The sequence below is a fragment of the Prionailurus viverrinus genome, chromosome B2, assembly GCF_022837055.1.
Source record: "Prionailurus viverrinus isolate Anna chromosome B2, UM_Priviv_1.0, whole genome shotgun sequence".
In the NCBI taxonomy this organism is placed as follows: domain Eukaryota; kingdom Metazoa; phylum Chordata; class Mammalia; order Carnivora; family Felidae; genus Prionailurus; species Prionailurus viverrinus.
The window spans coordinates 52,746,273-52,763,733 of record NC_062565.1 but is presented as its reverse complement, the minus strand read 5'-3'; the positions used below and the strand labels follow the sequence as shown (position 1 = coordinate 52,763,733).

Genomic DNA, 17,461 nt, shown 5'->3' with positions numbered 1-17,461 from the left:
ACAAAGACTTCCAGAATCTCTGACATGGATGTGGTTGTCATCTTGTAGGATATGTTTTATGAAGGGATCTGTATCCAGAGACCAGGCTAGACTGGGTAGATCAATATGTAAAAAGGGATGAAGAAATTGAAGTAATGAACACAGGCAACTCTTTTTTTGGAAATTTGGCTGTGACAGAGAGGAGACAGGGTATTAATTTGTAATTTTTTTTCCTTTCCTTTTCATTCAAATGGAGATCCTTGAGTATATTTAGAAATGAATAGAGTACTTCTATTCCTAATAGTATGACAAAATTGGCACTGTAACCAATCACTCTTTTACAAGAATATGATTAAAAAGTCCTGAACACATTTTAAATAAAAACTTCAAATGTAGGTAGAAAAAACACTTACTAAAATTCAATGTTCATTTTTTTTAAAAAAAAAGGAATTATAGTCAAGGAATAGAAGGGAACTTCTTTATTCTGATACATAGTATCTACAGACATAATGACAAACATACTTCCTGCTAAAATGGTGAAAGAAGGTCCTTTAAGGTCAGGAACAAGTGTACCCACCATCACCATTTATATTTAACATTTTTCTGTGGGTCCTAGATGTGGAGTGGGGAAAGACAAGAAAAATATAAGAGGCTTAGACAGAGGAAACAAAACTATAATTACTGAAGAGCATATGATTACATAGGAAACACAAAAGAATTCTAAACCCGTTAAATTTTGTGAGTGTTCAAAAATGCTGCTGCATAAAAATGCATACATGAAAAATCACATAAATTTCTATAATTCGATGACAGAGTTTGAAAGTGCAATAGATTTGATTTGGAAGATGTGATTTGCAGAAGCAATTGTAATATTTAGTAATATCTAGAAATAATTAGAGCCAATGTTATACAAGAAAATTATTATTGAGAAGTTATTTTTATTGAGAAAATAAAAGCTTATCGAAGGAATCTGCATAGAGAGCACCTGGATGGCTCAGAGAAGCAACCAACTCTTGATTTCGGCTCAGGTCATGATCTCATGGTTCATGAAATTAAGCCCTGAATGGGGCTCTGTGCTGATGGTGTGGAACTGCTTGGGATTCTCTCTCTCCCTCTCTCTGTCCGCCCCTCCCCTTTGCACTCTCTCTCAAAATAAATTTTAAGAAACTAAAAAAAGAAAGAAAATCTATATACATGTATTGGAAAGCTCAATATCATTAAGAAAATACAAAGGCAGGGGCAGACTGGGTGGCTCAGGTCATGATCTCCCGTTCGTGAGTTAAGCCCCAGGTCAGGCTCTGTGCTGACAGCTCAGAGCCTGGAGACTTCTTGGGATTCTGTGTCCCTTTTTCTCTCTGCCCCTGTACCCACCCCCATCTCTCTCTCTCTCAAAAATAAACATTAAAAAAATTTTAAAACAATGCAAAGGCAAATGTCTGGTGGCAAGTGAAGAGTGGGGAATGGAGGAGTGCTGAGTGGAGGAGGGCACCAAGGGGTGGGGCAGGCAGGTAAGAACCCACCTGTCCTAGGAAAAGTAGCAGGAGGCAGGAAAACACATGAGCTGAGGCTCCTTGTACCTCGCATATGTCCCAGTAGAGTTTATTTACAAAACACAAATTCAAATATACAATTATTAACAACTTCAAGATGATGTATGCACAACATGAAGCCCCAAGCTCAGGACCCTTCTGAACACAGAGCCTTGTGTGATTGCACTGGCTACATGCCCATGAGACTAGCCCTACTGATACCCATGTATACCCATACAATGTAATTGTATTAGCTTACTGGGCCTCAGAATTTTTAATCTCTTGGTGATTCTCATCTTCGGTCAAGATTGAGAACCACTGTCCTGGGCAATATCACACATGTGTGTGTATACAAGTTATGTATCCGGCATGTGTTTATCAGTATGTGGGTGGTTACCTCTGAGTTGGGGGAGAAAGGATGTGATATGAAGTGAAACTTTAAATTAAAAAAAAAAATTAATGATTATTTATTTTTAAGAGAAGGAGAGAGAGAGAGAGTACAAGCAGGGGAGGAGCAGAGAGACAGGGAGACACAGAATCTGAAGCTGACTTCAGGCTCCAAGCTGTCAGCACCGAGCCTGACCCAGGGCTGGAACTCATGAGCTGTGAGATCATGACCCGAGCTGAAGTCAGATGCTTAACAGAATGAGCTACCCAGGCGACCAGAACTTAATTTTTTTTTTTTAAATAACGGCAATGCTTTATACATTAAATTGAATTGTAGATTCAATTATTTTTCATACTTGTATTTTAAAAATTCTTTCCCAAATTATATTTTTATTCAGGTATAACATACAGTGTTATGTTAGTTTCAGGTGTGCAATGTAATGATTCAAAATTCTATACATTACTCAGTGCTCATCACCACAAGTATACTCTTAATCCCCTTCAGCTATTTTACCATCCACCTCCTCACTGGCAACCATAAGTTTGTTCTCTATTTTTAAGAATATGTTTTTTTTATTATACTTTTTCTTTGGTAACTATTAATCAGTTTTAAAAAATGTCTTTTATAGCAATGGAAATTATCCAGTTGAAGAACGCTTGACTATTCAAGAAATGATTAAAAAAATTTCCTTCTTTACATAACCCAGATAACACATAGCAGGGCCAAGATCTGAACCTGAGCATACAATATATCAGATCATCACTTTGCCATATAAGACTATGAATTCATGATAATTTTAAGAGGTATGTCTATTAGTGAATACTCACATACTAATACAAACATCTGATTTAAGCAACAAAACTTCCACTTGCCAGTACTAAAAAAGGCAGGTGTTTTGGGCAAAGAATATGTATATGGAAAGAAATAGAGCATTTCCAACAAATCACTGAACAAATGCTCAGCATCACTTACAATAAAAATTCAAATTAAAAATTAAGAGTTTTCTAAGAATGTAATTGGAATAAACTTCTTTTTCCAGTTTCTACCAAATTTAAAAACATAAAAATCCTATGGTTTAGTAACCTCACCATTTGAAATATATTCTGTTGAAATGCCAACTAAAATGTGCAATAACATTTATCACAGCAATCAATGTCTATGGTGATAAACAATCACATTCCATCTAAATGTCTCCATTAACAGTTATAGATAAAATAAATTATGGTATACACACATGCATGTGTGCGTGCATATACACCATAGGATACTATTCAAACTTTAAAAAGAATAAAGTCATCATATATGCACACACTTTCAAATGGGCCCACCATATATATTGAAATTAAAAAGCAGGTTGTAAACCAGCATATGTGGTTTGATTACATTAAAAATATGTGTATGTGTGTGTCAGTGTAAGAGAGGCATCTGTTTGAGTGTATAGAATGCATTCAAGTTATGTATGTATTACAAGAAAAAAGATTCCCAAAAAATGTACACCAAATGTCTTAACCTTGACCCTCTCTAAATAATGGGATTGGGGGGAGGAATCTATTTATTTCTTCTGTAGACTTTAAATTGTTTTAAGCTTGTATTATATCCGTATTGCTATGCTTTCCATTCCCTGTAAGATTTAACAGAGAAAGGTAGTCTCTTTTTATTGAAAAAAATTTTTTTCAATGTTTATTTATTTTAGGAGACAGAGAGAGACAGAGCATTGAATAGGGAAGGGGCAGAGAGAGAGGAAGACACAGAATTCAAAGCAGGCTCCAGGCTCTGAGCTGTCAGCACAGAGTCCGACGTGGGGCTCAAACCCACGAACCGTGAGATCATGACCTGGACTGAAGTCAGACGCCCAACCAACTGAGCCACCCAGGCGCCCCTCTTTTTATTTTTTAAAAATCATTATTCAAAAAGAAAAAAAAACTTAGTCTTTAGGGGCAGAATAGGGATTGTCCAAATCCTTTTTAGATGACTGTGGGTGCATTAAATAAGCCAACTTTGAGCAAGGCAAAAAGAGAACGCTCCTGTCCACGCCAGGTACACTCATACCTATGGACTGAACCTTTCAGTTTAACAAGGAAACACAACAGTGCTCCTTTAACTCTTTCCACTTCTGCAGGCCTCTGTCTTAACCAATTCCTCCCTGCTCCATGTTTCCCACCGCTCTCCCAGCTCTAGCTGCCACCAATTTGCTCTGTGTTGCAAGATATGAGAGAAATGTAAGTCTGTATGGATTCAAAGATGAGTAAGTAGGTAAGAGGAAGTTAGTGGCCAAATATACAATTTGTTCAGGATGCTCATTTGCCTGAGCATCTCATCTGGTCCTGTATGCAGGAATGGAGGACGCAGAAACACACTCTGCAGCGTGTTTTTGAAGCTTTGTTCTCATACCAGAACTAGGAGGTTCCAACTGAGAGGGCTTTGGAGCACACTAAACAGACACAAGCTTGCTGTCTTCACCATTTCACAAGTAGAAGAACATACTGGCTCCGAGCCAGGGTTTGGATCCTGAGTCTACCTCACCCAGCTTGGGTATAGACCCCTGAGCAAGCCATTTCATCTCTTAGCTTCTTTTTCCTCACGTGGGAAACCAAAAAAATAATAGTATCTGGCTCATTGAATTAAGACTAAATGAGAAAATGTGACCAAAAATAAGCATTCAATAAATGCTAGGCACTCTATAATTATTTGTAATTATTATGAGTGCCTTGGATACATCAAAATGCCGATTATTTCTAGATGAATTTATGTTCCAAGTAAATGTTTTTTAAACTTCAGAGAACAATGCATTAGTTAGTCATGAAATCATTTTTAGTGGGTCACAGTCAGAATTGAAAAAAATTAAAATGGAATAGAATAATAATAATATGTTGTTGTTTTTTTTTAAATAGAAGGCATTGCACATATAAAGTTAATGTAACATGCACTGCTTACTGTGGTGAGAAGTCAAATGAGTTTGAAAAATCATGTTTCTGAGCCAACCAAAGGTGACAGACAAAATCTTCCCTAAGTGCTCACTCAGTCCTACTCAGTTCTGCTTTCAGGTAGAGTGAGCAGAGGCTCCAGAACGTTGGACATGAGCTGCTCTGATGGATGATTTTGATAACGCATAAGCCCGCTGTAGTTATCTGGGCAGTCAGGAGGCAATGGTTAGAGAAACAGTCCATTAAAAAATGTCGTTGTGCTCCTTCTCAAGTATATGGGGCAAGGGAGAAAGGTTTGTTAGAGCTAGCCCGGCCTAAGGACTCAGTTCTTGTTTTTGTTTGAAACTTTGATGGAAATTTTCCATCAAACTGTGATGGAAAGCCTTGAAATTTCCTTTAACTCTACAAACCTATCACTTGAAATTCCTACCTTCAGTAGGTAATGTTTGAAAAGAAAATCTACTAAGTTTGGTCTGATCAGGGGAGTGAAGAATGTCAAAGAGTTTCGAATTTTCATTTTTCCAAAACATTATATAGTACTTCCATGTTTCTGGATTTTTTTAAATGTCCATTTCTGTTGTTGCTCTACAAATGGTTTTGTTGTGGACAGGTTATAGCACCTAAACATGATGCAAGTCAAATACAACAATAATTAAAAACAGACAGGTGAAAACCAGGCTCAAAACTAAAATTACCTTGTCAGCACTGGCATTTTTAGGGAGATTATGCCCAAAGAATTAAGCTATCCCTAACCTGTAGGATCTTGCATTATTTTTCTGGATGTCCCTTAATATCCATGGTAAGTGCCATGGTAATGTAGCTGTACATATTTCTGTTGGTTTAAATTACTGTATTTGGTATTTTCCTCTGTAATGTTTTGAGCCATTTGTTGTTAAGTGCATTTAGTTCCAACAGTTAGCCACCTAATATTAATAGGAGAAGATTATTTACAGAATATGACTCAACACATATAATGCTACAATTTTCCACTTTGTACCATGATTTCAATTGAAGTATGTACATCATCCTAATTATAGAAATTGAAGAAATTCCACAGAGACCTCTGTTGGAATGAAAACCATATACTCTGAGTTGTATCTCTATCACCTAATACACATCAAATCACAATTCTGATCATATTAGCTAATGTGTATCTCTTTAGTATCTAAGAAAAAATTTTAACAAATTAAAAAAATGTGTGTATCTACATAGAGTTATAGGTATAGATATATACATATCTGTATCTGTCAAATATACATATATATAAATATAAAGATTTGGCTTTCAGTGAAACAGTAAACATCTATTATTTTCTCCTGGGAATGGTATTTGTAGGTTTGGTGGTTATAATGAGGGGCTTATGGGGATATTTCAAGACATGAACAATTTTAAGGACTAACCCAGAAGATGGATAATAGAGAATCCTTGATTTAGTATGTGATCATATTCTTGGATTTTTTTTATAAGACTCATATATATATCCCTGTCAACCACCTGCCCATTCTGATACTCTGGATAAGTTAAATTCCTAAATCTCCATTTTCTTGTTCCTAAAATTGAGTAAATAATACCTTTAGAAAATGTGTTTTCATCCTGTTATTACAGTTAATCAGCAGACATGTTAAAGATCAAGAGTAGAAAAACTAAATCCAAGAGTAAATATTTCACGGAGGTTGGGACAGTCATATAATAGATTATTAAATTAATGATCCTCTGATGAATCCAACCTTAAATATACACATCCTTGTATAGTTCCCTCTCACAGTGACTCAGAGCCTGGCCATGTGACTTTCTCTGTCCAATGAGACGTTAGCAAATATGACAGAAGCAGACAATTGATAAGTATATGCACATAGGGGCTTAGCTGCTAGGTATGCTACTATCAACGTGTAAGATTCCAGGGTCGACTGCTAAAGAGAAGAACTATATATCCCAGCCAGTAGCGCTTACTAAACACCATCTTGGACTATCCACCCTCAGCTGAGTCACTCAATAACAGTAGCCACTTGAGTGGACCCCAAGCAAGGCCATCAGGAGAATCACCCAACTAAGCCCATTGTGCAGAACTGTGAGCAAATAAATGGTTATTTCAAGCCACTACATTTTGGGGTTGTTATTCACAATAGATACCTGATATTTTCAGTAATGTGGTAAGAGAAACCTTTCATGCTATTGATATTAAAATCAGTAAATGAAAACTAGGAGTGACCAATCATATACATTAAAAAACATATACCACTCACATGTAAATGAATAAAACAGCAAGTACACAAAACAATCAAAAAATATATTTTAAGATAGAAAAGCAAACATAAGGCTGCCTTTGTTAAATTTCCTATGCTGGACTAGTACTTTGTGCTGCATAGACAAAAAAAAAAAACATGTATAATTTACTGAATATGTAGAACTTACTGAAACATGATCTTCTATGAAGCATATGTTGGAAAATCTTGCACAAATATTCTTCACTTTGTGTGATGGTCCTACAGGTGCACTGCGCTTGAAGGACTGTCCCCAAGATCCCAATGTAAGCTGCTTTGCAGTCATCACTCCCTGAGCAAGTGAGATCCTGCTTGCTTAAGGTACTGATGCAAAACTCATCTTCATGGCACTTTCTAGTCACTTGCTGCCAGCATTTCCACTGAAATGTTCTATAGCGCCTCCTAGAAAGAATCAAGAAATGGAATTGGTCTGAATGATATCTCACAATAATATGTGGAGCTGCCTCACCTAATGAAAGACTGACATAAAACAAAAAGCCCTCCAAATGCCGGTATATAGCCGAAAACAAACTTGGTATGTTCAAGCATCCCAAAAGAGACTGTAAAAGAAGAGAAATCTTGTGAATTATTTTCCTTTTGTGATGAAAGACAGAGGCTAAGTTTAGGATTTCCTGGATGAATCATCTTTCATTACTAATTTTATTTCCATGGGTGATGGTGAACAGTATGAACTATTCGCAATATTCTTGAAGCAGAATGTGCTTTTGTGGCTAACATTTGGTCACTGTCTCTTACCAAGTTATTTCATATAAGGCTCTTGACCTTTCCAGCCAATTTTCCTACAGGATGGGAAGTACTGTACTCTTTCTTAATATTTCTAAGCAGACTAATTAGAACTTATAAAATACTTTGAGCTTCTCTAGCAAGAGCTAATTGAAAAAAAAAATTATTAATTTATTTAATGACTAAGAATCCATTATAACCATATCTATTCATAACTTTTCTATGTATTTGATTCTTGCTGTTGTAGCTTGGAATAAAAGTCTAGATAATGAACAACAATTTGACTTTTAAAATGTTCACAGAAAGAATATATTCTCAGTGGAACCAAGGATATTAATCTTCCTACTTAATATTGATCACCTAAAATTACTTCTTACCCTTTTGTGAATAGGTCACCGTCAAACATGCATGAAAATCTTCTGAGTAAATGACATTTATCTTGAGCTTATTTGTCCAGAATGTGATACTCTGCTTAAATCCATAACTATTTTTAATAAGCTCATATTTTAAGTAAACTTAAAGGAATCAGCTTTCTAATGTAATGGCAAAAATTTATTAGTATCTATTAAAATTTATATTTAAAAAAATCGTACAAATTTTTTGAGCCAGCAGAATATGTTCCTTTAGTTCAATTAAAGGTTATCTAGAAATGTCATGTAAATATAAGGAATTTATATTTGTACCTAGGTGTCATTTTTTTCATTTTTAAATATATATTTTGCTACATTTAAGTTGTAGGAGTTATCTACTCATGGAAGTTATTTCATTCAGAAAATTAGTCGTGATATTCTGCACAAATGCTGAATTAAAGGATATCTTAAAATTAAAAAATCATACAATTAGTACACATTACCTATATGAGTTAAAAGATGGCAAAAAATTATATGATAGAAATTCTTTTCCAGGTTTAAATGTTTTGATGTACAGTGTTTCATTACCCTTATTTTCTTGATATACTGCAGTTTTCTATTATTTTGTTCAAACAATTGTTTAAAAGTATTTTTTGAAATGGAATTATTTTGTTTTCATTTTTGCTATTGATTTCTGGTTACATTGCAAAATGCAAGAGAATGCAGTTGGTATCATTTCTGCACATGGAATGTATTACATTTGCCTTTGTGACCTAATATATCGTCAAATTTTGTATTACATGGCACTTAAAGTAAGTGTGTACATAGTAGAGGTTTGCTTTTAAAAAATAAGTCGAATTTTTTAAAGAATTTTTTAAGTGAAAAATTTTAGAATTTTTTCACTACTTTCTTGAATCATACATATGATACTATAGTGTACTATAATTTTCTGTAAGCTCATAAACATATATAATTGGCAAAAGAGGGAGCCTGGGTGACTCAGTCAGTTATGCGGTCCACTTTGGCTCAGGTAATGATCTCCTGTTTCTTGAGCTCGAGCCCTGCGTTGGGTTCTGTGCTCACAGTTGAGAGCCTGGAGCTGCTTTCAATTCTGTGTCTCCCTCTCTTTCTCTCCTCCTCCCCCACTCCACTCTGTGCCTCTCTCTCTCTTTCTCTCTCTCTCTCTCTCTAAAAAATAAACATTAAAAAAATTGTAATTGGCAAAACATAATCTCGTCCCCCAGGATACATCTATTGGACAAAATGAGTTGAAAAATAGTCTTTATACTGCCTTCTTTGGCCTTTTCAAATAAATAAAGGAGTTTCAAAACCTAATATCTATTAAAGAATCTGGAATGGGGACAGAAACTTTATTTTAAAACCCAAATACTCTCCTCTCCCCAAGTACAGGCTCTTCAACAACAACGACAACAACAACAACAACAACAACAACAACAACAACAAAAGGCAGATAAAAGACAACACTCTCACTGAAGGAATAGTTTATCATGTAGAGTTTTTCATCTGAATTACATTAAGTTAACATAAATGCTAGAAATCTTCCTAAGGCAAAATTTGCTTGAGAAAATGACAGGATTTGTCTTTTCACCTTGACTACTCATATTGCATCATATTTCCATCACCTCTATAAAATATTCATTAAGGGACTATTTACACATGGTGAAAAGAAATCTAGACTACAACAGTTCTTCCTCTCTGAATTAATCCATGAAAGACAGACATTATATAAGAAAAGACACATATATGTACATTAAAAATCATAAAAATTGCAAGATATGCAATTGCATAATTACATGATATTCAAAGGTGGAGGGAAACAAGATGACGTCTTTTAAGTGCCTCTAGTTTTGCAGACCGTGCACCAAGCATTTTGGAGTGGTGGTTAAATACAGGAGTCCTTTTGGAGAAAAATTACCAACTCTGTACCAATCAGTCTGAAAAGGCATGGATGCCCAGATGAGTTGAATTCAGGAATGTGTACATCAGAATCCGTCATGGGGCTCCTCAAGGATTGTAATAGCAGATCCCATCACTTGCCAGTAAAATACTTAATTTGATAGGGAAGCTAAGATATATTGTGTTCTGAAAATTAAATGCAAATAACTATAAGATAATGATGAAGTATACCTAGGATCTTGGCATTGGAATTAAGTAAAGCTGGATACCCATTCATGGAGACATCTGATATTTTTACAGGAATTGTTTAAAAAAAAACTTTTCCTGGCTATGAAGATATTATTAGTTTTCATTATTTGTATAGGTAGATGATTAACAGGTAGATGTAAATATTCTATTTGTGATATGATAAAAAGGGTAATCAAACATTTTTACCATATTTCACTGATTATAGGAGATACCATTATCTTATTACAACTGAAATAACTTATTGGAAATTAAATCGTTGTTTTAATTTAATAAATATTTTCTTGTCTTTGAGCTTAAGACTCATTCCAAAGATTTTATAAATATTAAAATGTGTAAAAAATTACATCTTAGAATCAATGAACTACAATATTTCACTGACTGAGGACTTTTGAGATAGGAGTTTAAAAATCTAAATTGCATTGTAAAAAAATTTTTTGTCATGAATTTTTTATTCACTCAAGAGATCGCCTTGGGGCGCCTGGGTGGCGCAGTCGGTTGGGCGTCCGACTTCAGCCAGGTCACGATCTCGCGTCCGACTTCAGCCAGGTCACGATCTCGCGTCCGACTTCAGCCAGGTCACGATCTCGCGGTCCGGGAGTTCGAGCCCCGCGTCGGGCTCTGGGCTGATGGCTCAGAGCCTGGAGCCTGTTTCCGATTCTGTGTCTCCCTCTCTCTCTGCCCTTCCCCCGTTCATGCTCTGTCTCTCTCTGTCCCAAAAATAAATAAACGTTGAAAAAAAAATTAAAAAAAAAAAACCTTTGGCAATTTTTGGTGGTAAGTTGACACAAAAACGATGTCAATGTTCTGGCACTCTGCTTAGATATTTACTCCTCATGTTACAGAATGTGTGTTGCAGAAAAGCACCTGTCTTTTTCGACAAATATTTAGGAGATCTGGAGTTATTCTGAAAGTTGGAATGGTAGAGTAAAGGAGTGTAATTAAAAAGCTAAAGAAAGCAGTTTGCCGAGAATCAGTCCCTTCAGGAAATTGATAATAAATCTTTTAGCTCATTTGCCAATGGTTAAGGCAAGGTGACAAATGTGACAATCCTTACTCTGAGCTATCACACACTAGACTACTCTTCTACGTTAAATGTATATTTTGACCTTTAAATGATTTTGCTGTATGGAGTTTTATTTATTTAAATTAAATTAAATAAAACAGTCCTTGTTAGAAGGCACTGGGCAAATTGCTATGAAGAATTATTCCAAAAAGAAGCACAAGACGAATCCAAACATGATATGATTTAATGCCGGTTGTGAAATAAAGCTCCTTTAACATGGTAACAGCAGTGTTACAAATTATTTTGATTCATCAAATTTATTTAGTATTCTTCTTTCCTGGATTTTCTTACTCATCCAAAGAGGTCCAATTAACTGCAGATTTCTTACCGTATAAAAGATAAATTCACCTTGAATATACAAGGAAATGTGTTAATGAAGACTGTAGTGAGGAAAAGAAAAAATCCAGTGTTGAATTAGATTTATGGTTCCCGGGAGTAATTACCTGGAAAGACTCAGACTAGTCTCAACCAGCAGCAAGAGTGGAAGTTGTAATAAGCGAGCCAGATCATTCATACTTCTGCTCAAAATCCTCCAGAACCTGTCCATTTTACTGGGAGTCTAAATCAAGTCCTTAGTATCCCTCTGGGCCCTAGGAGACCTAGGCAGGGCTGCCCCACATCCAGTTAAATGCTTAACTGCAGCTCATCTTGCTGTCCCCCATACATGCTCTGCCCTCACTGCTTTTTGAACAGGCCCAGTTTTTCCCACAGCACTGGCTGGTCTGTTTGGTATCCCTGTTTTCAGATGCTTGCTGAGAGAGGCTCATTCCTCCACTTCCTTAAGTCTGGTAAAATGGTCCTTACTGGGACCACCCTGTTCACATTGCAACTCTTTCTGCCCATTCACAATCTCACTTATTCTGTTTTCCCTCTTGGGGTGCTTGTCTCCAGAATACTCATTACCTTTTAATATAATATACATTTTCGTTATTTATTATCTCTCTTCCCCCACTGGAATATAAGCTCCACGGGACAAGTATTTTTGTCTTTTGTACACTGATGCCTAGAGTAGACGTGGATGCTTGATAATTATTTATTTGAATAAACAAATAAGTGACTAACATTACTCCCTTGGAAATCAAGGGTGTGAGGTTGGGAAGAGGAGAATGGGTACATTTCTGACCTCATGGTGTACATATGTGCTGGGGATGTCCAGACTAGGCTCAAGCTACCTTCTCCTTCCTGATCTCCAGCCTAGGAGAGAAAGACTAATTTTGAAGTTTGAAGAGTCACCTTGTCAAAACTCTCTGACATTTAGCAGACATCATAGCAAAAACCAAATTAAACTGACATGTAAGTCTGTTTATTTATTCATTAGTCTAACTTGAATGTCTAATTTTAATAATGCTATTTCATGGCTACCAAATCTTGACATACTGAATTTGCATATTCTGAAAATATATTCTGCATGTGAATTTCAAAATGGAAGCTACACATGTACCACAGATTCAAAAATATGAATTGTCTGGCTTTGTTTACATCATGTTGGATGACGGGGGGAACTGTAGCTAATGTAATGAGATCAAGTGTTAGGACTGGACTGTAACAAATAAGGTGCCGAAATAAGAAAGTAAGGTATGCGTGTTTTTACTCACCTGCATAATTCATCATTTCGGCAGCTGTGAATTACATTGAGGCAAGTAGGGGGTGGAACTATGTTCACGGCACATGGCTTGCTGTGAAGAGCTTCTTTGGACTGCTGACAAGGTATATCAGATGGAGCACAGTCACAAAAAGCCAACATCTGGGCAATGTTAAAAGGCATACTTTGATAGAAGAACCGTATGGCTGCTTGGCAGTGTTTCACATCACATAGATTTCCATTTGCTGAGCAAGCTTTAAGGTAAGGGGCCAACTGTGCGTTACAGACCACATCCCCTACGCACGCCTCTGCCACTTCCAAACAGGACTGGATCCCTTTGATTCCTGAAAGCAAGGATATGTCCAGGTCGTGGAAAAGTAAACATAAACCTGTACCTACAGAACCTGCAAAACACTATAAGAAGTCTATGAGCAACACACAATGGTGTAACAATGTGCTACTTTGGGCACACAGTATGTGTGTGGTTTTGTTTTGTTTTGTTTTTAAGAGTTCGTATGAATTTACTGAGGCCTGAGTAGTGGGCTATTTGAATCATCCTTCATTTATAATGGATACATATTGTGATCCAGAAGTGATGGGAAGTGTGTAGAGCCAGAACAGAGTGGAAAAAAAAAATTCTTGAGTCCAAGTTTCTCAAATGTAAACAATAAATCTTCAGAAATTGCATGTGAGGTACATAGCTTATGGTGAGTTCATGGGCTCAAATCAAAATGATTTTTGTTCGTTCTGTTGTGCTTTTTATTTTGGGTGAAAATATTGACTAAAGGTTCTGACTGGATACATAGTTACTCTAGCAAAGAAAGATGTTCAAGTTCTGGAAAACACAGCTACATGTGAGTGCCCCCTGCCACCAGACACATACACACAAAAACAGTTAGCCTCAAACAATTTATGTGATCAAAATACCAGTGAAATTTAACCCAGATCTAGTTTTTAGGTTTAACTGTAAAGTATTCCTCAGCATAACTGTAAATAGAGGATGGATGGGGAGGCAAGTTGCTTTGACACATGAGCTAAACAAACATAAATGTTGTTGCATTTTGCAATATTAGACTAGTAAAAAGCCACACAATTTATTTTGTATTGGCATATCTTTAAGAAAGCTGGCAGCCATGCTTAAAATCATATTGTCTAGTATTTGCAATACAGATGGAAAGTACAATATGTAAACATTACCATTATAGGGAAGAGTGGTCAGATTCCACTTGGATTGATTATCCTCTTTCATGTTATCTAGAAGGAAAACAAAGAGACCATTTCATTAGTGAATGATTTTTTTTAATTTAATAGAAGTATGCAGGCTAAGTTTATAAATGAATAATCAAGCAAAAATAAGTACAAGCCAATGGAACACTTATTTAAGACTTGATACTCAAAATTAGTAGGTGTAGATGAAGAAAAATCAACCCCCAAAGTATCATTCAAGTGAGTTAAACAGCCCTCTCTGAGGATTCAGTTACTTGAAGATTTAAACAAATGCTAACGACCAGGCCATGTGCACTGAAGTAAACAAAGAATCTGGGGAAAAAGAACAGAAGGAATATTGTCTGAATCAAAAAAATTCTTCCCAGCAGGGTCTTAATTAAATTGAAATGCAATTTAAAAATGATTTCCACCTCTGATTATCTTAATCTCTTAGAGTTCCTAGGAATTATAATCATAGAGTTAGAGAAGTGCATTGCTAGAAGTCAACTCAGTGGCCAGCTACTTCTAAACTATTTCAAGAAGCATTGGTTGAGTTCCTACTATGTACCAGGTACGATACTGAAGACACCAATGTGTAGTCCCTATCATGAAGCATTCACAGCTTGCTATGGAATATAGACATATAAAGAAAAATCCAAAAAAAAAACATAAGGAGCACTAATATACATATGCATAAAGCGATAAGGGAATAGTATGGTCAGATTTACATTTTAAAATAAAAGTTCAGAAGCACCTGGGTAGCTCATTCAGTTTGGTGACCGACTCTTGATTTCAGTTCAGGTCATGATCTCATGGTTTGTGGGTCTGAGCCCTGTGTGGGGTTCCACACTGTCAGTGCAGAGCCTGCTTGGGATTCTTTCTCTCTCCCTTTCTCTCTTCCCTTCCCCTGCTCCCCCTCTCTCTCAAAATAAATAAACTTAAAAAAAATAATGACTTCTGTTATTGTGTTGCAGTCTTTCCAGGCTCCTTGTATTGTTCCATCTGTTCTCATTATATGTGCTTTCTCCTTTTTATACCAACAAAATCTCAGCTCACGAATCACAGTGCTTCTAGATCCACCCTCCTGTGTCACTGAGGAAGCCTGGAATGTTCCCTCTTCTGCTCTATTATTCCAGATTGAGCAAAATCCCAATAAGTGAACCTCAGAGAGTCATACAGCTTTTGCAACAGATATAAAAGTCTAGGCTAGACTTCCATCTCTGCTTTGGCACTGATTGGTATGGAGATGCCACTGATTACATACCACATATTCAAGAGTCTGTCATTGAAACATAAATAAATCCTGAATTTACTCACTTTTATGGACTGAATGTTTATGTTCCTCCAAAATGTATGTGTTGAAGCCCTAACCCCCTATGTGGCTTATTTGAATATGGGGTCTCTCAAAGTAATTCAGGTTAGCCAAGGTCATAAGAGTGGGGCCCTTCTGATAGGATTATCATCCAAGTAAAAAGAGACACTAAGGAAATCTCATGTCAGGATACAGAAAGAAACCACGAAGTGCAGAAGCCAGGAAAAGAACTCTCACCCAAACCAGCCCTGCTAGACTGTGATCTGGAAGTTCCAGCCTCCAGAACTGTGAGAAAATAAGTTTCTGTTGTTTAAGCCACCCAGGCTGTCGTATTTTGTTATGGTGGTCCCAGCAGACTCATATACTCACTAAGTGGGTAATTATTAGAAACACAACAAAATATTTATTTTAGCATGGGAAAATAAATCCCATCATGGATGTGTATTGTTTTATCTGCTATGAGTAATTTGGGTAAATTCTGGGCACATTAAATCCTGATTTCATATGGTACATATATGAATATACATTTTTCCCGGAGGATATTTTAAACAGTAGCTTAATTGCTGAAGAGGAGCTAAAGGGCAATATGTCACAGTAATAAATCAAAGAATGTACCAATCAGATCAATCTCTGAAAGAGAAGATCATATACATCAAAAAAAAATACACATGTTCTTTTTTATTCATCCACTAATATCAAAATATATCCAGAATCTGCTATCTTCTCACGTTGCTACCACCCTAGTCCAAGTTAGCATGAATTTCTCTGTTGACCTCTAGGTCCATGGTCTTATTTATCAGCTATAAGTGAAGGATGCACCCCATCCCTGGTTTATACCTATTGTACAGATCTCACCTTTTTATGCCATACATAAAATTTAGACATCAATTCCATACAAGGGGCTGCCTAATTTGATGTATTTACTTGGTTACTTAATAAACATTTCAGACTCAACCTGTCCAAAACTGACATCTGACTTCTCTGTCCCTCACTGAAACCTCTTCTTCCTGTAGTTGTTCCCATAGTAGTTAGCAAAAATAATGGCAACAACATCCTTCTAATAACTCAAGATAAAAACCTTGGGATCAACTTCCATTTCCCTTCTTTCTTGCATTTCCACATAATTTACTAATATCAAAATATATCTTGAATCTGACAACTTCCCACAGTGGTCCATTGTCCATCATTTTTTTCTTGCTGCATCATTATACAAGCCTCCTAACTGGTCTTCCTACTTGAGTCTTTGCTTCTCTTCAGTCAATGATCAACATAAAAACCAGAATTATCCTTTTAAAGGTATAAATCAGATCATGACGATCCCTTTGTGAAAATTCTTCAGTGATTTACTGTATCACTCAGAGAAAGAACCAGTGACCTAGAAATGACCTAGAAAGCCTTCCATGATCTTGCCCCTGTCTTATTTCTGATATCATCTTCCACATCTCTCTCCCTTATTCTCTCCTTTACCTATGTGTCTCCTTAGCTCTTCCTCAAACTTCCAGACAGATTTCCAGTTCAGGACTTTTGATTCCCCTTTTCTTCTGACCTAATTGCTCTTTCCTGAAATATCCACAAGGCTCATTTCCTACCTCTTTTCGTCTTTGCTCAAAATTCATTTAAGGTGTAACTGTCTGGCCATCCTATTAAAATTACAAACTACCCACTCAGACCTCTTTTTTACCTCTGCTTCATTTTCTCTTAGCATTCATACTGTTTGAAATATGAAAAATACTAAGATACCCTTTTTGGTGACACAGGTTCTCATTTTCCCAGCTGCTGAAAGTATAGTTGCGTGATGACTCACACTGGTTATTTTCTAGGCATTGCCCTCATGTGAAGAAAGTGCAGCCAAGGTTACACATTTTCCCAGAGGACAGCTCATATCTCAGGACTAGCCCACAGGAAGTGTTCGAGGATCTGATCCCTTGCCTCAATAGGTGACATCTCTGAAAAGCCA

The 17,461-nt window shown here is 36.3% G+C and overlaps 1 protein-coding gene across 1 annotated transcript in view; it reads right to left on the bottom strand.

The window, feature by feature from the left end:
- GFRAL (GDNF family receptor alpha like) overlaps positions 1–17,461 on the bottom strand; it is a 59,325-nt gene that overhangs the window by 25,193 nt on the left and 16,671 nt on the right. Inside the window, exons 4-6 of the mRNA XM_047857929.1 lie at positions 14,184–14,240; positions 13,000–13,330; positions 7,233–7,483 (exon numbers count right to left, since the gene is read on the bottom strand). Of these exons, the coding sequence (XP_047713885.1) occupies positions 7,233–7,483; positions 13,000–13,330; positions 14,184–14,240 (639 nt within the window). The remainder of the gene's footprint in view (positions 1–7,232; positions 7,484–12,999; positions 13,331–14,183; positions 14,241–17,461) is intronic.